Source organism: Xiphophorus hellerii, chromosome 3, assembly GCF_003331165.1.
Source record: "Xiphophorus hellerii strain 12219 chromosome 3, Xiphophorus_hellerii-4.1, whole genome shotgun sequence".
NCBI lineage: Eukaryota > Metazoa > Chordata > Actinopteri > Cyprinodontiformes > Poeciliidae > Xiphophorus > Xiphophorus hellerii.
In genome coordinates, this window is record NC_045674.1 from 26,658,955 (window position 1) to 26,679,731 (window position 20,777).

The 20,777-nt window shown below is 39.6% G+C and overlaps 2 protein-coding genes across 7 annotated transcripts in view; both read right to left on the minus strand.

The window, feature by feature from the left end:
* Positions 1 to 3,966: 3,966 nt before the first annotated feature.
* LOC116714793 (riboflavin transporter 2-like) lies at positions 3,967 to 10,632 on the minus strand. Of its 4 annotated transcripts, XM_032555562.1 has the most exons (5): positions 8,983 to 9,190; positions 7,679 to 7,800; positions 5,965 to 7,035; positions 5,742 to 5,865; positions 4,519 to 4,731 (listed from the first exon to the last, which is right to left on the minus strand). In XM_032555562.1, exons 3-5 carry the CDS (start codon positions 6,996 to 6,998, stop codon positions 4,519 to 4,521), a joined length of 1,371 nt encoding a protein of 456 aa, XP_032411453.1. In that variant the 5' UTR covers positions 6,999 to 7,035; positions 7,679 to 7,800; positions 8,983 to 9,190. The 4 variants fall into 4 exon arrangements, with proteins under 4 accessions (XP_032411437.1, XP_032411453.1, XP_032411459.1 ...); XM_032555546.1 differs by lacking the exon at positions 7,679 to 7,800 and having other exon boundaries at positions 3,967 to 4,731; positions 9,071 to 9,192; XM_032555568.1 differs by lacking the exons at positions 7,679 to 7,800; positions 8,983 to 9,190 and adding an exon at positions 10,522 to 10,632.
* Positions 10,633 to 13,189: 2,557 nt separating this feature from the next.
* The window catches only part of macf1b (microtubule actin crosslinking factor 1b), a 34,590-nt gene continuing 27,002 nt past the window's right edge, over positions 13,190 to 20,777 (minus strand). For 2 of the 3 annotated variants that reach the window (XM_032555527.1, XM_032555520.1), the window contains exons 31-40: positions 19,598 to 19,786; positions 19,378 to 19,492; positions 19,122 to 19,288; positions 18,837 to 18,999; positions 18,557 to 18,711; positions 18,398 to 18,472; positions 17,468 to 17,585; positions 16,788 to 16,933; positions 16,234 to 16,354; positions 13,190 to 16,139 (exon numbers count right to left, since the gene is read on the minus strand). In XM_032555527.1, coding sequence (XP_032411418.1) covers positions 16,114 to 16,139; positions 16,234 to 16,354; positions 16,788 to 16,933; positions 17,468 to 17,585; positions 18,398 to 18,472; positions 18,557 to 18,711; positions 18,837 to 18,999; positions 19,122 to 19,288; positions 19,378 to 19,492; positions 19,598 to 19,786 — 1,275 coding nt within the window. In that variant the 3' untranslated portion in view covers positions 13,190 to 16,113. Of the gene's footprint in view, positions 16,140 to 16,233; positions 16,355 to 16,787; positions 16,934 to 17,467; positions 17,586 to 18,397; positions 18,473 to 18,556; positions 18,712 to 18,836; positions 19,000 to 19,121; positions 19,289 to 19,377; positions 19,493 to 19,597; positions 19,791 to 20,777 lie in introns of those variants that run through there. The other variant, XM_032555536.1, reaches the window with a different exon arrangement.

A 20,777-nucleotide genomic window follows, 5' to 3' on the forward strand; every position in this document is an offset into this window, starting at 1 on the left:
TGACTTGGGATCATCCCCTCAAAAACTTTAGCCTCGACTTTAACTCGTCCGTCAAACACTTGACTTGGGAAAATAAAAAATCTTAATAAGCCTTTATTAAACTAAACATTGTTCTTCAAGCTGTCAAGCCAGTGGAGAGTAACAGGAAAAAGTAGACATGACTCAATCAAAGAAAAAGACCAGAATGGCAAGCTTTCTATGTCATCCATATGTTTTCGTTTGTAAGAAAATATTTGATGTCATGCAGTTCAGTGTAAAAAGACTCATTTAGTACCATTAAAATCAATGTAGTTGAAAATCTTTCTGCTTCATGTGGTGGATCAGATCTTATTTGGCTTTTTTTTTTACACATGATAGCTGACTTTCTTTTTATGAGGCCTTGAGTCATTTAGTAGACAAAAAAAAAAAAAAAGAAACTGTTTTTCTCTCTTTTGGTCCAGACGTTGACATTTCCAGCATTAACCCCCCTCTTCCACCCACTCCTCCTCCTCCTCCTCCTCTTACTCCACGAGGTTTTACCAGACGTCGCGTTGGAAGAAGGGAATGGTCGATTGCATAACAGCAGGCGAGACTTGATCGTTCTTGGCCTTCTCGCAAAATTCAATCATTCCCCGCATTCTCCAATCCCATGACGGCCCATTAAAGAGCAGCACGGGCTAGGATTTCCCCCCCATGTGTTTTGAATTCAAATTACGGTCGCAAAGTCTGCCATATGCTTGAATAGAGGAAGACAAGGAGCTCGGCGGAAAAGGAGATGTCATACTAGCTGCAGGAGAGGCCAAGCCAAAAAGATAAGGAGAAACCGCACGGCTATTTTTCTCCCTCCGTCTCGCAGAAGTGACCCAAATCGATGAGGGTTTCAAAATAAGCAGACTCCATCTTTCTAAATCTCATTAAAAAGACTTTGAGAGTTCTTTTTTTTTTTTTAAAACCCTGTCTCGATTTTCAGGCCTTTCAAACTGACGTGCTACTTTTTCACTCGGCACACCATAAGCCTCGAAAACCACAGGTGGTGATAAAAAGAATAGGTCAAGAATGAGACACCAGGAGATGATGACCCCAGATGTTGTCTGTGGAGCTACTGGGATGTGAATCAGTTGCTGACTGGCCACGAGATTCTCATTCCCGTTTACCTTCGTGGGCTGCTAAGAGACGCAGACACGTAAACGGGGGTAAGACACGTTCTGATTTAGTGCGTAGAGGATATGATGCACACACTGCTCTGGTGACCGAGGCTAACACCTCAGAGGAACACGTCACACCGTGGCTAAAAATAAAGCTGAGCTGTTTCTACAAATCTTTGGAAAACCCCCAAATAAAAGCGGGATAAAAGGGCACATTGTAAATTTAGACTCATTACCTAAACCTGATTTGTGAGTGACACTTATGATCAGGGGTCATGAGTCAAGATATATTATCTCTATATTATCTTGAAGGAAAAAAAAGTGGGACATTTTTTTTAGCTATTATTACACCTAAAGTCAAATCATTGCGGCTACACATCAGCCTTCAATAATAAGACATGATTGCTGAGTTGGCCTCAGAACTTGGTGACGAATATAACAGTAACATAAATCACACAGTGACCCCTGCTGGTATATTTAGAGATGTGCAGCTCTAAAAAAAAAAGTTAAATGAGGCATCCACGTTGCCTTTCCCAAGTCTCCATGCAATCTAAACCTTTCCTGATTTTTTCATTCTAACACCGTGAATGTCTACGTATTTCAAAAAGCTGAAACAATTTTAGCTCTATGACAGCTAAATTTCATAAATGAAAGATGTTTTCGCATCTTAAAAAAGTAAAAACATATCATACATTCAACAGTTGTGAAAACCAGGAACAGACATCACATTTTGTCAAGTGCCGTCGTTGAAATGGCTCTTGACATTTCAACAAACAACGTGTTTGAGTAATAATTTACACAAACATGTTGATGAATGTTCCAGTCATGGTTCAAAAGCAACTCAAAGCAGATGGCTTTTTTTGAACGCCATCTGACTGCTGTTGGAAAATGTTGGCATATTCCACCAGCATTCTAGTTTGAACACTCCAGGAACCGAGTATAATCAAAAATGTATTTAAAAACCATAAACTCTAGAAGGGAGGGTTTTGCTCACGACTTCGTCAGTTTACTGCAGTTGGCAGCAAACCGCGGTGAGTTTAAGCTGACTGCAAGAAAAACATGGAAATCTTTCGTTATTATTAAAGATGTTGACGAATGAGAATGACACCAACAGTCTTTGAAAAAAAAAAAGGAAGACAAAACTTAACTTGGCTCTTGCGCCCCCTTGTGGCCACATCATATAAGGGAAACTAATAAACAGGCTGTTTTATGCTAAATGTCAGTTGTTTAAAACACTTCCAGGTAGACAAAATACTAAGGTTTTCTTTTGTTTCGGTACTGAAAACATGTCACTAGACATTTAAAATGTTTTTAGAAAACTGTTTTACTGTCTTTTACTTGATTGTGTTCGATTTCTTGAGAAATTGGAAGAAGTATAACATCAATTTTTAACTCTGTCATGTCAAAAATAGGACTTTGAAATCTGGGTTAATTGTTGCTTCTAAACACCTAACAAGGAAATAGTATTTTACAGTGCCTTGCAAAAGTGTTCTTATCCTTGAACTTTGTTTTGTTAAAAATATTAATTACGTGTTAAGACTGAGATTCTATATTAAAGCCCATCGAAAAGTGGAATATAACTTTTGTACTAATCGCAGAGCACAGCTGATCCATTATTTGAAACTGGAAAGAAATCTAAACAGAAAACATATCTGTTTAGATATGGCCATATCCTAAGTGAACAGGTTGGGCAAGGAAATCATTCACTGGAGAAGCAGCCAAGAGGTCAGAGGTAACTTTGGAGGAGCTCCACTGCTCAACTTCATGTACTGTTCCTTTATTCTTATTTAAGTTTATCTAAAGTTTATATTTAATGTCAATACCTAATAAATGCTTGAAAACCAAAGTCAAAGAAAGTCAAAGGAATTCCTTGACTTTGAAAACCAAAGTCAAGGAAGGTTGGAAAATAAAGTTGGTTCTGATCGGGAAGTGAGGACAGAATGTGAATACAGATTCATAAAGGCAGCGACAAACTGTGACTTTTGAGCTTTTAAGATAAACCACTTTCCATGAAGATCATGACTTATAATGAGAGGAAAGAAAGAGGACTTATTCTTTGGTAATATGTCAACAGATTTTATTTTTTAAAGTAAAGCAGCATCTACATCCCAGTAACATAAAATCAGTTTAGTCAAACAACTTTGTACTTTTTGCACAAAATACCGTATTTTCTGCACTATAAGGCACACCTAAAAACCTTCAATTCTCTCAAAAGCCGACATTGCGCCTTATAATCACGGTGCGCCTTATATATGGACCAATATTGAGCCACAACAGGTCTCGCAACTACGGTAAGCAGCCGCCGACTTCATTTTCCCCCATAGAAGAAGAAGCGCGCGGTGCACGCTGGGTTTTGTGTAAAGACCCTAAAATGGCTCCTATTAAGAGACAAGCTGACGACGCAGAGTTTAAGCTCAAGGCGATCAGTCACGCAGTAGAACACGGGAACAGAGCAGCAGCGAGAGAATTTAACATGAACGAATCAATGGTGCGGAAGTGGATATATATTGTGATTGCACTAACGTTTGATTTACCGTAACAGTATCAGACTGATTTTTACGTGTTTATTGAATCGAGGAAAAGTTCCCCTCCACTATATGTTATAACTTGCTGTTGTTAAAAGATAAACTGTGTCATGAAAATACCACGTCACTTACTTTACCTTGGGGAAAATAATAAAACAGCTGTTTATTCATTTTGGGAATGAACAGAGTTTTCAGAACACTGGTTTGTAATCTATTAATAAAGTTTGACTGACCTATCTGACTGTTTTGTTGACATTCCCTTTAGCGCAGTTCCATCTAATGGATGCATAACGTAACCCCAGCCTCTACTGTAGCGTCTATTCTATGCGCCTTATAATGCGGTGCACCTCATATATGAAAAAGTTTTAAAATAGGCCATTCATTGAAGGTACGCCTTATAATGTGGTGCGCCTTATAGTGCGGAAAATACGGTAACCAGACTTTGGATTCTTTCATCACCTAGCATTAAGGCACATTTTAAAGCTAAAAGTTTCGTATGTTCTTACAGAAGCAGTGACAACACTTTCACATCACACTAAAAGTTCAAGTAAAGCAATCTTTCTATTGATGAGGAATTGCAAACATGTTTAAAAAATACTCTGCGATTTAGTCTTCTTTGGTCTGTTGAGCACTGACCATGTGACTGTGACTTGAGCAGTTTGTAACGCTCACTCCATACTTCAATAAATAGAAATAAATCAACAGACATAAATAGAGGAGTGGGAAAGGTCACCTGCAACCTCTCAGCTCTCCCAAAGCTAGTTGGAATATGTCAAAACTCATGAGTGAACTGAGCTCAGTGCTACGAAATTAAGTGCAATCTACCCCAAAGGTGGTACATCAGTGTTTAACGCAAACGTGTTTATCGTCTACAACGGACACTTAGTGTTGCAGGGATCGCCGGAAGTGAAAAGTCCGTAGATGCTGACCTGCGGAAACATGGACACGGCGCCGAGCATGGAGCCCAGCTGCACTACGGCACCGCACCACACGAGGGCACTGTGCCCCTCGTCTCTGAGTATGACCCCAATGATGACCTTCACGTAAGAGAGACAGAGGACGAACAGGATCCAGGCCAGCACCTGTGGCAGAGAGGAAGTCGATAACAAATCTGAAATTACATCAGCTCTCTGTAGTGTAGAATTACGAAAACGTGCAAATTGTGGTTTAATATCTTGGTCACATGAATTCATTATCATTTCCCTTTTTCTATACAAGGCAGCCTGGAGTCAACTCTTCCTTTTACTTTTTGATTTTTTTCATGTCACAAAATCCTGTGACTTTGTAACATAAAGTAAATGAAACAAAACAAGAGATCGGATTTATTTGAATCTAAGATAAAGTGTCGAGTTCAACCTTAGGAAAAGAGTAACAGTAAAGGAACACTGAGAAATTACTATGAGTCTGATCTTTGCAGTATTTTGGATAGATGAGCTGACATACATTTTAAATTCTTTAGAAATAGCAGAAATCATACTTTAAAAAAAAAATTGCTTGTGTAAAATTAGTCAAAATTGTGAAAAAACGAAATTCTTAGAAGGACAGGAGAGGATTAGGATAACTGAAGAAAAACAATCTGCCTTTTTTTTCTAAAAAAAAAAAAAAAGATGAGAATTCTGGGATTAAAGTCAGAATTTCTTGTTTGTCTTCAGTAGCCCTCGTCCTCTTCCATGCTTAATGCAGACATTTCTTTTCTGTTTGAATATTTTTTCATAACTCCCTAATGTTCCAGATGAATGTCTGATTTAAAAGTTAAATCAGTGGCACTGATAACAAAGACTCAACTTACTTGAGTCTACAAGTAACTTGTAGATTCAAGTCCCTGTGGCTGCAATACAAGGCACTGCAGTCATAGAGAATGCAATGCCTTGTATATCTAGTCAACAAACTTTTTCCGTTTGAAATTTTACAATAATGGATTTCAATGCACCTTGTTGAGGAACAGAACACATCGGTGTATATTCATAGAATAGCACAGGATTCATGGTTTTCAAACATTTTAACTGCTCTCTCCTCCTCCCTGAAAAATGTGGTATGCATTTGTACTCACCAAATACAAAAAAAAGATACGAGACTTAAAAACATGTCTTACAATGACAACGGTTCCAGAGGCGTAGTGGACCAGTAGAGGACAGGGACTCATAGCTGCCATGGCCATAATGTAGGCTCCAAAACCAGTCCCGAAAACTGTCAGAAACCCCATAAAGATAAGAGACCTGGAAAAAGTTCACAGTGAAATTAAATTGAAAAAGTAAACAACATAACACATACAATAGGAATATGGAAATATCTTGTCAGAGAATATCTTGTCTCACCTCACTGGTGCAAACATGGCAATGAAGCAGGCTACAGGGTTAGCAACAGCGCCCATGGTGGCAGCCAGATGGTAGGCTTTGTTCCCATAGGGCAGACAGGAGTACGTCTGCACGGAGGGCAAAACCGCATTGGTCAGAGCGTTGACCCATGCGAGGACAACAAAGATGAACACCACTTCCAAGTTGCTGTATGTCCCCTTTCCAAACGAACCCCTTGATTCTTTCCCGGCGGCTTCTCTAGGGCTGATCATTGGCTTCTGCTCTGGTGCTTGGGCATGCAGAGAGAAGCCTGGATCCCTCTTCTCCGTTTCCAGATCTGGACTAAAGTATCGGTCGCTCTTCCTCTCGCGAGCCACGGCCGGGTGAAGGTTGAGCAGGATGAAGGCTACCAGGCACACAACCATCATAGCGCTGAGAAAAACGAAGAAAACCTCGACGGAGAATTTAGCAGGCTGGTAGACGGATTGCAGCCCGCCGCCGCTCACCCAGCTGGAGTTGGGAGCCGACGAGTTTGCAGTTGAAGTGGTGTTTTCGCAGTGGGCTACCCCCACACCCTGAATCAACGCCACCATGGCGGGCACCAGGCCGCTGAGGCCCTCGCCCGCAAAGTACGTAGTGAGATACTCCGGACGCAGACGCATCATGAAAGGCAGGAAGGTGACGGACGACGTGCAGTCCACCACAGACAGCAGGAAGCTCAAAACCAGCAGGGGTACGCTGCGCAGGGAGCCAGCTATCATCACCGTGTGCCTCCAGAAGAACGCGAGCAGGAAGGTGGCCACAATCCCCAAACCCACGATGGAGTAGATGACGGGCCGCTCGTCCAGCGCGCCTGGCCGGAAGCGGTGCATCAGAGTGATGAAGAGAGGACCTACGTTTGCCATCTGGATGAGGACGGTGAGGTAGGAGGGCAGCAGCCAGCCCTCGGGGGCCTTCTCTTGGACAACCAGGGGAAGCTCCACCCACATCCCGTTGATGGCCACCCAGGAGCCCATGCCGAAAAGGCACGCCAGCACGTGGGTCAGCAGCGACATGACGAAGGCTGGGCTGAGCAATAAAGATGAGCGCAACCTGAAAGAAAACAACAGAAGAAGATTTTGTTTATGAAAGTTGAAGGAATTCCGTTTAAAAATGGGACTTTTTAAAATTTCAAATTCTGCATTTTTGAAACGGTAGCCTCTCAATTTACAGTGAGAATTTATCACATACAAACAAATGTTTTACACATTAACTTGCATATTTTGTATGCGTATGAGCTATTGAGTTCCAGCAATCAATTATTAACAGGGTGATAAATAAGAAGGCAAATAAAAAGCCCAAAACTGGGTCACTTGAATGAAAGTATCTCCTGAGCTGATTTTCTAACATCAAGAATCAATTTCTTTATGCACCTCCTGAGTAACATGTATGCAAGTCATTGAAGAAAAATGTATGGAAAACATGCTTATGTTCATTTTACTCTGAATTTTCAGCCACATAGTGCCATCAATCAAATAACTATGATATATATAATAATTCACAAACTTTTTCCACTTTAATGTAACATTTGTCTTGAGCAATTCAATTAATAATGGCAGAGGAAAAAAAAAAAGATGTTTGGACAAGTGTGCCTAACCTTAAACTAATAAATTGTCAAAGCAACCTTGCATTCAGTCGTGTTTTGCAGTAATCCATCAGGATGCCACACCTCAACAGTAATATTTACTCCACCTACCTTGCTAATGTTCTCCAAATCCAGATTTAGCCCTGAACTCTGACTAAGCCGTTCCAACCCTTTACTCTTCTTCTGTTGAAGTCAATCTTTTGGTGATTTGGATGTGTGTACACTTGAACTCACTGGGATGGTAAAAAAAAAAAATTGCCATGAAAAGTGGTAATTTGACTGGTTTTAGAACTGAATGGTTTTTTTAGTCTCTTCGTAACCTAATCCACCTTGACAAGCGCCACTGTTTTTGGAGCGCGATTCTACTACCACCTTGTTTTATTGCGGGATCTGGTTGGTTGTGTTTTGCCAAAGGTTGTGCGGAGAATGCTTCAACTAAAAATATTAGCAGAAAGTTGAGTGGAAGGAAAAAGTACAGTAGAAAAAGAGGGACAGGGCTAAGTTAGAATCGATTGTAATTAAAACTGCAAAACGTAACTGGGGTTACGTGTTGTAACATTCTTCATTTTATTAAAAGGCATTTTGGCAGCTGTCAAACTACTTGGTCAATTACTGCCACCTTGTGGTTTGATACATATTACTACAACGCAGTAGTAGCCAAAAAAAAAAAAAAAACAGAATAGTATTTGTAAAAACAATTTAACAGGATTTTAAAATAAGTTTTAGATTGAAATTTGAAACCAGTTTCCTTCCTCTATTCCCGACTCAGTCCAAAAGTATTGAAATGTTAGCATGAAAGTGCATGCTCTCCAGAATCTGCGTAATTGACCTTCTGAATGTCTTTCCCTACCTCTTCTTCCATCATTATACCATGTGCTTTCTAACTATGGATGTGTGACCTTTCACACACTAACACACTGTCTGCTCCCACAAAAAGCACCAAGCATTGGGGACACAAACACACACAATAGAGGGCAGTGGCATGTCATTCAAGGTATGTTACTTTCTTGTGTCAATAATAAACACAAAGACAGCAAATTTTTCAGAAAAAAATCATTAAATGACTGAAAACTTTTAGCTGTGTGGTTTATAAAAGCAATGTGTTAGTGAAAGAGGTTTACTGTACGGTAAAAGAAAACAGTTACGCTAAACTCAGAAAGCTTAGATTAGTCAAGATAATGATATTACACAATGCTCTATGACTGGAAGCAGGCTTTACTTCCTGGACTTTTGGATTGAAATATTTATTCTAAAATTACTATCTTTACACATTCTCATCCCTTCGGACAGTGAATGGGCCAGATGGAGTCAGAGGCGTCGCGTTTTAGTTAAAACACTCCGACAATCCAATAACCTCCAGCTCTTTGTTCCGCCAGGTAAATGTAATTAACAGGTAGCGAAACCCATTCCCTTACCTCGTTCAGAACATGAGTAACAGCTCCTATCAGAACTCCCTCCTCCCAAAAATCTTCACTCCACTAAGTATCACTGTTTTTTCTTTACATTTGTTACCCGCATGTCTGTGCGCGACCCCCTCCCGCTCTCCTTCTCACCCCAACACACACTCGGACTCAGAAAAGCGTAACACTCCGCTTCCGTGTCTCTGCTGCACTTGATTGCCGGGGAGGAGTGGCTAACCGCGCGCGCATGTGCTCTACCGCCATGACACTTGCGTCATCCCCTCTCCGTTAGAGAGCGGTTTCAAAAGCAGACAACCGTGTGTTTCATGGAGCTCTGTGATAGGAGGAAAGGCGGTGACGTAAGAAGCTCCTCCCTTCCTACTATTCCATGGTTTACTCGTCTGACTATGCCCGCTTTTAAAAAAACAGAGTCCTAGCGAAGCAGAAGAGCCAAACTTCAAAATTTCTAGTACTTCTTGGTCCTTTTCTCAAAAACAAAAGAAAACAAACAAACAAAAAACTTCATGACGTCTGTGTATCAGCTGTTCCTTCGAGCCAAATAGGCTGCGTATCTGCACCTGAGTCTCACAATAACGATTAAAGTTGGCGGAGTTACTCCACTAAAATGACCAAACATGAAAATCTAGTTTGGATTTCCTGAGAAATTCACCTTAAACAGAAATGTTCCTAAGAATGCCTCCCCCACAACACCCGGTCCTCCGCACCTCTTTTCTGCCACAATAAAGTCAAACGTGTGTCACATTTTCTTGGTAGTACCATTTTAAACACAGTTTGATGGTTTTAGACTGAAAACACTGCAGAAAAATACTGTAAAATGTTAGGATACTCTTGTACAATCAAGCCAAAGTTTCCTGTATCAACTCACACTGTCGAAAACAATAAGTTATTCCAAGAATGCACATCTAGATGAGGCAGAGATCTGTTTTGATAAGGTGGAATATGTGGTGCAAATCTGTGCACATTGGCAAGTTTTTAAGCCATGTTATAGACAAATAATTGGCTATTGAAGATGAATTTTAAGTCAAAATTTACTATGCAAGTAAAAAATAAAAAATATTGTATTTTTGTGTTATTTTGTTGGAATTTACCTTCACCAATGTAGATGAAAATGCCTCTGAACTTATATATTCAACAGAATAAAAAGTCTTGAACTGGCAGTCAGCTGGATGAAACCCCAGCACAACTAGTTTTTCCAAACAGAGTTTTGATCTATTTTTCTCTTTCAAATAGTTTCTATTTCACATGTTATAAATGTATTTATTGTGTTGTTTTGTTGTTTTAGCAATGCGTGGTTCTCTATTCTGCTTCCTTTACTTCAGCTTAATTTGATTGTACAGCACGTCAGTCGAACTTGCATGATTTTAAATGTGATTTATAAATAAATTAACATTCGCTGTGGTTCTAAAAATTTGCACATAGGTTGCGTTAAGAAAAAAAAAAATCTCAAAGAACAATCTGCATTTTAAATTAGCTCACCACTAACTATCAGGGAATGCAATAAAAATATTATTAATCAAAATAGACAGCACCTACCTGGCTGAGTGAGTGTAGATCTACTGTCGGCCTTAGTGAGGTTACACAACTCCTGCACCGCTGCGATGTGTAACACGGCTCTGTCCTTGTGATGTTGCCGTCTGTGAAGAATGCACACAGAGTTGTAGGTGTTGAACTGTGCTAGTCTAAATCTCCGTCATGTGACCACTGAAGGCAGAGCTGGAGGTTCATGAAGTTTGTTTCCAACGGAGGGAGGAATAAATGGGAAACAGGATGTGTGCAGAATAGTGAGTTTAGACACTGAATTATCAGCGAAGTCAACAAAAGGAAAAAATAAATGGCTTGTTAGATTCCTGAATGGATTTGATCTTACTTCAGCTTTGGGGTGTGTGAATGGGCAGCCAAGCAGAAGTCGACTCTGGACGGCTTTCCGTGCCCTCTGAGTGGGTGTCATGGCAGGGTCACTCTGGCATTTGTTCAACACACATTCCACCTCAAATGATTGACCCCTGGTGGGTCATAATTTCACTGGATTTCATGTGATCAGTGCCCTCGCTCCCACCTTTGTGCTGGCTGGTACTCCGTGTCCCCTTCCTGATGGAAAAACCACTGAATTCTTAGTTGACCCATGACTGCTGAAGGAAATTATACTTAATGCCAGAAACACTTTTTAATTACACTTCAAAAACTATAGGGGTTAAAAACAACCTAAATTGGGTCAAGTTATTTATCCTGACCAAGGTCTGATTTAATCTTACCCAACAAAATAGGATGTTGGGTTACTTTGACACAAATGAGTTAATGTTGCTAACATTAGGCTAAAGCTACCAATAACCTCTATTACAAAACAAGTGATATCAGGATAGATTATCATAGCTAAAATAAATAACAGTAAGATTAAAAAAAAAGAATGTCTAAAAACTTAGCTTATCAGTCTATTTTGACTTTAAGACCAGTTCTGTAGTCATAATATGTTCATCATATCTAGTATTTCATTAGCTTGCGCCGATAACTTAGCAGAGTGCCAGGCTAATGTTATCGTCTGTGAATAAACTTGTTCTCTAGTTTACATAAAAAATGTTAAGACAGCATCTGTTTTACCATCTTATCAATTTCAATAAAGTTTGATCAGTTGTTTCTTTCAGTTCAGCATCTGGGTTAAAAAAAAAAAAAAAAAAAAAAAGACAGGCCAGTAGGTTTTGTGTGACTCTCAGCACCTGTATAGGCATTTCAATGTGGGCTGAGAGTCAAAGTGAATATTTATACAGAACTACAATGCTCTGCCTTCTTTCTCCAAACTGCTTAAACAAATAAGTAGGTGTTTTTTTTTTTGGCACTGTTTGTTCTTTATGGGTACATCTCCAAGGTTAACACACCAGCAGGAGGGCAGCTTGAGCTGGGAATTCACAGATTAAATTCCTCCCATCGGGATTTTCAACACTGAAAAAGATACGTGATCCATTTGACCTTCAGCCTCCTTCTCTACTTAAAGAGACCATTGGGGTCGGAGGACTCAATCTTTCTGTTTTGCTGTACAATGGTGGTGGAGAGGATATTAAGGTATCTAAGTGTTTAATAAGAAATAAGTAGGATATTTTGGTGTTAAGCTTTAAGTTGTAATTGCTGGTAGAGGCCTAAAGCTGCGGAGTCTCTTTAAAAAAAAAGGTGTTTTTTTCTTGAAATAACTGCATGACTGGTCTCTCGAAGAACAAATCTTGGTTATAACGTGAGAATATCAACATTTACACTTTCAACGGGATGAAATAATCCCATAACTTTCAAACCTCTGCAAGAGTGACCTGTAGAAATGGACTCAGGTTGCATCCACCAACATATTTAGCTACATTTTCAGCTCCATATTTAAGTACTACCAGTAACGGTAAAAACATAGTTTAATTTCTGTACTTTTAAGTTGTTGGGAGCACTTTAGTTGTTTATTTTACGCATATTTAATTGCAGTTTTCAGTAGTAGATTGAGAATGCAGCGAGGCGATGGAAAGAGGGGCAAATTGTCACCTATCTGTTATTTCTAAATCTGGAATCACACCTCATCCCGTCTCAGCAGAACTGCTATTCTTTTTATTTCCAGAAGTCAATGTTTCTTTTCTAGCGGGTGCCTTTTTTTTTTTTTTGTTAAAGTCAAATGAGCTGAAGCTACATGTCAAGATTTGTTTGATTACAGCTGCATCAACAAATAAACCAAGTTTGGTCACGTTTGGACATGTCTTAGCTTCACAGGAAGCTCATACTAACCGAAAAGAAGAGAGCATTACAGTCATGGTTGTGGGATTCCAGTAAATCCACCGAGGACATACTGATAGTTAATAAATGGAGAGTTCTGGAATGGCTTAATCAAAGTTCAGATCTTGACCTCATTGGGAAGACGAGGAGTGAATTGACACAGGCTTTACATTTCCATTCTGCTGCCTGGAAATTGAGTCATTAGTATGTCATGTCAGTCAAGAGACATTCTTCAGTCAGAAGCCTTTACAGATTTGTTGCAGGATTGACTGCTACTGGATCCTTCCTGTCTACACCATCAACATCAACAACACCCCTCTGAGGTCACTTGAATATGGGTTATGGCAATTTCCCTTGGGATGAATTCAAAGATGCTCAAAATCTATCCTGACTGAGTGGAAATTATGTTGCTGTCGTCGTTTGGTTTATTCTCGATTAGGAAGTGTCTCACAAAAATAACACGACATGATATTGAAAGCTGTCACAAAAACTTTTGATTTTATTACAAAAACACGTCTCTGTACAAGTGGGTGTAAAATGACTAGTGAGTATCATCTACATAACAGTCCCTAAATGTGTAGCCCGACTGGGTGCTGGAGGTGGAAACAGTTACAGTACAGGAAGATTTGGGTGCATAGCAACAGGACAGGAAGCCGGCTTTTTGTTTTTGTACCGAACAGGGCATTCTGAAGTCCAGACATGATCGTCATGTAAAAACGTTTAAACCTTAAAAAGATTTTCTTTTTTCTTTTTTATGGACAACTGCATAGACTAGAAGTAAAAGGAGCAACTGTTGCAGATCTCAGGTAGATTAAGTAGAAAGCAACCCTTACAAATAAAGCAGATCCGTCGTTGATAACATATTGAAGTAGTAATTGGCCTCCAATGGAAGGTCAGAGTATAAAACAGGCACAGCACATCGTTGTAATTCACCATTTCTATACAACACACACCTGTCTTCCCCCGGGAAAATTAGTGATCTTGAAGAGAGCCTGTTACATGTTTCCTGGACACGATTAACAGAGCGCTGGGGTGAGTATTTCTAAATGGACGTTAGGTTAGACAAGTCAAATTAAATATTTAAACTATTATTTTTGCTTCAAAAAACCTGTAATTTTACAAAAGGAAATGGTCTACAGCCCGTTTCTGTCCACTTCTCGTCAAACATACTGTAGCTGTAAAACATCTTCATTTCTTCATCTTAATACCAAATGCCAAATTTGCTTCGCAAAAGACAAAAAAAACAACAACATATATAACATGTATATATATCTATATATACACAGCAGACAAGACACAGAAAAGTGCATATTCATACGAACAATGTGCTAAAACAGAAACTTTTCTAGAAAAGCATTCAGCGTTATTAAGAAAGCAGTAGCTTTAAATGTTCACAGTAATGTTAAAAAGAAACACCTCCGTCCACAGGCAGAACCAGTCCTGAGAACGTAATCTCTGCGGATCAACGGTGGCCCGCTCTATGTCAGTGCACTGCTCGTCACGCTATCTCCAGTGTATAAAACACAAAATGTAAAACCGTTGGAAGACATGTAAAAGAGTAGAAGACAAAATCACAACGTGGCCCTGACAACAAGCATTGTCCTTATATTATGAAAATTATTACAAAACTTAAGGTCAGCCTGATGATGTCACATTGAGTGCTGTGAATAAGTGTTTTCCCCATACTGATTCTTTTTTTTTTGCTTTTATGTCACTCTTAAATGTTTCACATCAAGCAAATTCAGATATCAGACGCATATAGATTGAATAAACACAAAGTTCTGCTTCCAAAGGACAATTTCATGTACAAAAAGCTACCCAAATGTAATTGGCCGCATGTGAAAAAGTAACCAACCCCATCTTATTGAATCATTTTCACTAGTCATTGCTGTCAGAATCAGTAGCTCACTTACATAAAACCAATCACACAGTCATTTCTAAAGTTTGGAAGGGAAACATTTAACTGGAAATAAGTACAGCAGCAGTATATTGTTTAAACGTGAAACTTTCTCACTATAAAATATAAAAGTCAATATAGTGAGAAAAGTTCTTGTAACAAGATATAAAATTTGAGATATAAGATTCGTTAAATCAAGTTTTATTTCTTGTTAAAGTGATAAACCCTCTGGTTATGACGAGACACAATATTTTTTTAAATGACAAAGTTTCTTATTATGATGACTATATCGTAAGATATATATATTATGTCTTGTTATAGTGAGATTCTGATTTTATCTACAGGTATATTGCAATAAAGCCAAAACAGGTTTTCATTTAAACAAGAAAGGCCGTAACGGTGGAACAGCAACACATCACAGGATATTTCAGTGACGCATAAAGAAAACACACTTAGAAGACAGAGATGTAGAGGGGAACTAATTGTAACATGAAATAATGAACATAATTTTACATCTTCTCACAACAAGAAGCTTTCTTGTTTTAACAAGTTTATTTTTGTCATAATGAGAACGTTTTAACGAGATACTGCCCCTGCGTATTTCTCAGAGTTCTGGCAGCTAAAGACTTCCATACATTGGAATCACAGTGACAGCCATTATCCAAAATAGTGGGCAAAAATTCATTCACATTAGTATGAAAAAGACTCATCACTGGTTCTTGCATACTTGGGGCGGTTGTTGTTGTTTCACAGGGCGGCACAGATAGTAATTAGTGTATAATTACTTTTTTTTCATACAGGACCAAGTTGCTTTCAGTAGCTTTTTCCCCTAATAAAAGAAACCCCCATTTTAACTGTATTTTGTCTGATTGCTCTGATTTAGTAAATCTGATGATCTGCGATGAGTTTAATGCTCTGAAATATTCTAACGTGACAATAAAAATTTGAAGTCTGTGAGGGCCAGTTCATTTTTCACAGCATTGCAGCATGGTATGTTTACGTTTAATAATTATTTTTGTGAACACTCAAGAGGATCAGACAGCAAAACAGGAGGTCCCACATTGACCTCCATAGTTTTACTCACTTTATCTATTTGGCAAATCGCTGCGATGATCAGGTTCTGTCTGCTGAAGCTTACAGTCACAAGCACGAAAGAGTGAAACTGAACAAAAGCAGCTCTGGAAAGAGGAAGGCTCTGGCTACCATGCAGTTATTGCTCATGCAGAACTTTCTACTGTCTACGGAATCGGGTTAATGTATAAAATGGCAAAGTGGAAAAAAAAAAGGTTTTCGCTTGTGCCTGGATGGACTCCCTCCCCCCGTTATCTGCACCGCCTTCATGCAGATCCCGTACAGTCGCAGTCAATGTCCATCATCACTTTTCAGGATCACCTTTTCAAGATGGAATTTTTTTTTTTTTTTTGCTTAAGACGGCGATTCGATGCTCCGATGGCTTTGCTTTGGTGGAGTGCTGCGGTAGGAACGAGAGGTTGTCATGTGGGTAATCTCTCAGCTTCATCTGAAAACGAAAGGTGGAGAGAGTTACCTCACCCTGTAATGTTCCAAAAGAGAATGGAGAAACTCCACGAGAGACACACAAAAAATTTCCTAACCTGAGGGTGACGGGGAGTTGTCTTCCCCCGCTGCGACAAACTGCAGCTCAGACCCCAGAGCTGCTATAGAGCTCCGAGGACGGATACACCGGTCACCTGAGAAACTCCGGCGGAGCAATGCCTGAAGGCCAGAAATGATAGACATGTTAGCAGAGCTGTGGCAGTAATTGTAGTAGTCAGGGAAAGTTTTTTTTAAACTGTTTTACAGGAAAACACACACACACAAAAAAAAAAAAAAATTATTTTGAGATGCAGGCAACTTTTCTACATTGACATTGAGCAGCTAAAGCCTTTTCACTGACCACATCTCCCAGAATGCTGTGCGGTTCTGGATTGGAGTTCAGTGAATATTCCATGTATTGAATATTGAATATTCTGCCAGATGTGTTATCTATTGATATTGATCCAGAGTCTCTCTATTAATATGTTGTTACACATTTATTGTCCAGCCCTGATCTAGAAACAGAGCCGGTAGAAGCTGCAATGTTTTTTTGTTTGTTTTGTTTTTTGTTGTCATCGAGTACGGAACCGCATCGATCGGGCTGGACGCTTGCCTTGCGCATCATGGGGCTGGTGGGGGCAGAGGCACTGCTGTAGAGGCTGAGGCTGGAGTTGGACCGGCTCACGGTCAGACCCTTGGTGGTGCTTCCTGTCGGTGACAAGTACTTCTCTTTGATCTTCAGGTTGGTTCGACCTTTGACTGTTGATGAGAGAAAATGAGAATTTCCCTAAATTCTGTAACCTCCATTACTTTGTATTCATAACTTCCATTAAAATTGTTTCAGTGTTCAAAATGACGTCATGGGAGCTATTTAGGATCAGATAATTTATTTGCTTGTCATAATAAAATATTTCGGACATAGACAGTGGTGTATTATAGTCAGTATGACTGAGATTAATCTAGCCCATTGTTAGTAAAAATAGCAAGTAGTGGATGATTTGATGACAGAACAGGTTTAGATTCCAAATATAAAACATAACATTATTTATTTAATTAATCAATTTCACAAGAAGGTTCTTATAGATTGATATATGATGAAATAATCCGTTTATATAAACTTAAAAGAAGAAGTAATTAAGAGAATCCAGGGCGACACATTTCTGACTATAATTTGTATACTAAAATACCATTTAAAAAACATTTCTGCATAAGTTCAGTCCTCATTAGATGGATTTATTATTTCATTTTATTTCCAACTCCTCTTTTTCATCTCTATGTATGAGTCAGGCAGACCTCTGCACGGGTCATTCTTAACCAGGAACTCATCGAGCGCCGTCCAGCCTCCTCCAACCCGAACCATCAACGTGCTCCGCAGGATCCGAACCATCCGCAGCTGCTGGGAATCTCCAAACTGCAACAAAGCACACAGGGAACATATGGCACATAACAATTCATATAGTGACACAAGTGAAAGCATGGCAGATAAAAGTAGGGCAGACAATACAACCTAGTCATTTTAAAAGCTTACACTGCTTTGCAAAAATCTTTTTTTCTTTTCCATTTACAACCAAATTATTTTTTTATTGTATTTTTATTAGGATTTTTATGTGTTTAACTTTGTTTTGAGCAGTGTAATGCAAAAATATTCAATCTTTATTATTATTATTATTATTATTTTGCATACAGTGATAAGAACAGGTTTAGATTCCAAATATAAAACATAACATTATTTATTGAATTAATCAATTTCACAAGAAGGTTCTTATAGATACAGAAAATACAGATTGTCACTTTATTTTGCCCATTTATGCCTATTTTATTAGTACCAAAGGTAACTAGTGCCCATTTATTTTGACAAATAAAACAATAATAATAATAATAATAATAATAATAACAATCAGAAGATAAAATAATTTTTTTTTCAATTTTGTCATTGGTTGAATGCATACATAAATTTGCATAGAAAATGCTATTGACCACCTTTTCTTACACAAACACGCACAGCACTGTGAAATTCCATCACATAAATACAATGAAGTTTGTTATTGTATCCAGACAAACATATGGAAAGGTTCAGGGGGTGTGAATACTTTTTGTAAGTCGCATTATACACAGCAAGCGAACCTTCAAACTTTATGTCTTTTGGAAATTGTGTTAAAAAAGCTTTGATTGGTCAGACAGACCATATCAATCAATTGCTGTGCGTCAACAAAAAGGACTCACCCTGTATCTGTTGGCACTTATTTGTTCCACCTGGAATCTCTTGGGGCAGTTACACTGTGCTACCTGGCGACTCACCTATGGAGGGAAAAAGAAAACCCATGTTAGTAACAACAAATACCCGGCGTCACATTGCAGCTATTATGCGCCTCCTGCGTTTACCTCTTCATTAATTTGATCTGCATCCAGTGTTTTCCTGTAGGGGTCTCTGCTAGGATGGAGCGCGCTCACAAACTCATAGTAGTCAATGAAACCGTCGTTGTTTAAGTCGAAAATGTTTGCCACTGCGTTCATCTCTAGAGAGTTGGTCGGAAATTCTACGGTTAAGACGTAGGACACAAGAGACATGTGTACCTTTAAGAATCATTGCTGAAGTCGCCAGCTGGAGGTTGAGCAAGATTTTTTAAAAATGAAAGAAAAAAAACAGTAATGAGAATTTTACTGGAGGCAAGGACATAATCAGTAAACTCCTTCCGGCTGATCCGCCCGTCCTGGTCCCGGTCGATGCTTCGGAACACGTCTAGGATCCGGGACTTCAGATGACTAATCCACTGAATGTAACGCTTTCGCCAGATATTGAAGTCAAAGTTGGCAAATTCCTCCATCTGCAGAGATAAACAAAGCATGGCGACCTTTACGCAAATTGTTCCCGAGAAAACAGCTGCTATTCTCGTACTCAAGCAAGCAAATATCTTTTATCCGTGCTTTTAAAAGAAAGAGCAAGGACCTCTCTGAGCATCTGCTGGTGTTGTTCCAAGCGATTCTGTCTCGCCACGGCCATTTGCCAAAGTTTCTGCCACTGCCTGACCAGCTGAATGAGCTGCGGAGTCTGAGGGTCGAGGTGCTCTAAGGGGACCGGTATGACAGGCGGCAGCTTCATAGTGCTTCTCCTCTCTGTACAACAAAACGTATGATACAGGCATTTGCATTTGATGGTTGTGTGTTTGTTCACTGATTGCATGTAATCTCTAGAGCTCTCTTACTCGCAAACGGCCGCTTGATGGGGGAACCTCGAAGTTTAGGAAGGCTTTTGTGCTTGCAAGACTTCGTGGCATGTTCGATCTCTGGGAACTTTTTCTTCATTTCCCCCATGAACACCTGCTGAGAGCAAATGAAAATCCCGTTACATAGCGACATGTGTATGTATGCGATACCTAGTAAGTTTGCGTCCTGGGCATAGTGCAGAGGAAAGGCGGGTTGTACCATGTGCTGCTCAATAAGTTCTTGGTTCTGCTCTGTTGTCTCAGACGGAGGCTCTTCCTCTCTGAGGATGAGAGACTCCTCCGCTGATGAGATCCAATCCAAAAGTCTCTGGACTTCTTCTTTCTCTTCCTCCAGTGCTGCCAAGCTGGCCTGGATCTTCTGACCTTGCTGCTGGGCCCATGTCTGAACCTGCCTCCGAGAACAGGTAACGACAGCATTTCTTAAAGGTTAACTTACTTTTACCATGAGTGGTTTTTGGATAAATAATTGTCTCAAAACAATTAACCTATTGTTGTCATACTACTGGTAGTAACTGTGGGTTAGGTTTCAATGCCAAAAATAAGATTATTGCCCACCCAGTGGTGGCTATGTCCTTGTTGCAGCTGCCTTTATCCAATCCGAATCTGATCTGATTAATGAAAGGCCGATATCAATAACTGAGTGGTCAGCCCTGGTAAATGAGAAGGAGGCCACTCACTTGCATTAGCTTTGGATAGACTAATAACTAGCATGCCACAGCTGGTCAGACACTGGAAGCCTTCTCCCTCTGCTGGTCATTAGCATGAATAGGCCAGCATTAGCATTGTTTTTGCATACATTAGCCTTCCAGATGGTAGCTAGCATGCTTAGTCTGATCACCTTTGACTCATACTTTTTATTTAAAGGAATATATTTTAAAAAATGGTTGGCATACAACATCTGTACGCATCCTATATTAGTTGCCTTGATGTGTTCTTTCGACAGAGTGTACTGTAATCCAACATCACACCAATCGTAAACATGCTGTTTTGGATGGAGCTGAAGTTGGCTTCCAATTCGGCAACGCTCAAGTCTCTGTGTCATAGTTGCACAGCGACTTGGATTTCAATGTCAGTTAAAGTTGATCTAACAGAGAAGCGTTGTGAGAAATTGTTTGGTGACTGGAAAGGTTTTTCAGCTTGATCGGTCCTACGGTGCCCAACCGACCGACCAAGCAACTGCTTTTAGATCAGGCTAACAACACTCTTGGGTGTGGATGTTGTTACTGAGAGATAAACATTCAGGTTAGCTATTTTAAGTAAAACTGGGTGTTCAAGACTGAAGTATAAAATTTGGGAGCTATTTATAGGAAGATTCTAACTAATCATTGAGTCATTCAGGTTGAGAAAGAGCTTTTCAGTGGATAACAGAAACGCTGGAT

Coding starts and splice junctions, on each gene's coding strand:
- LOC116714793 (XM_032555546.1), bottom strand. Junction 5,866..5,964: donor GCCATGTTTGCACCAGTGAG/GTGAGACAAGAT, acceptor AACTTTTTCCAG/GTCTCTTATCTTTATGGGGT. Junction 4,732..5,741: donor CCTCTGGAACCGTTGTCATT/GTAAGACATGTT, acceptor TCTCTGCCACAG/GTGCTGGCCTGGATCCTGTT.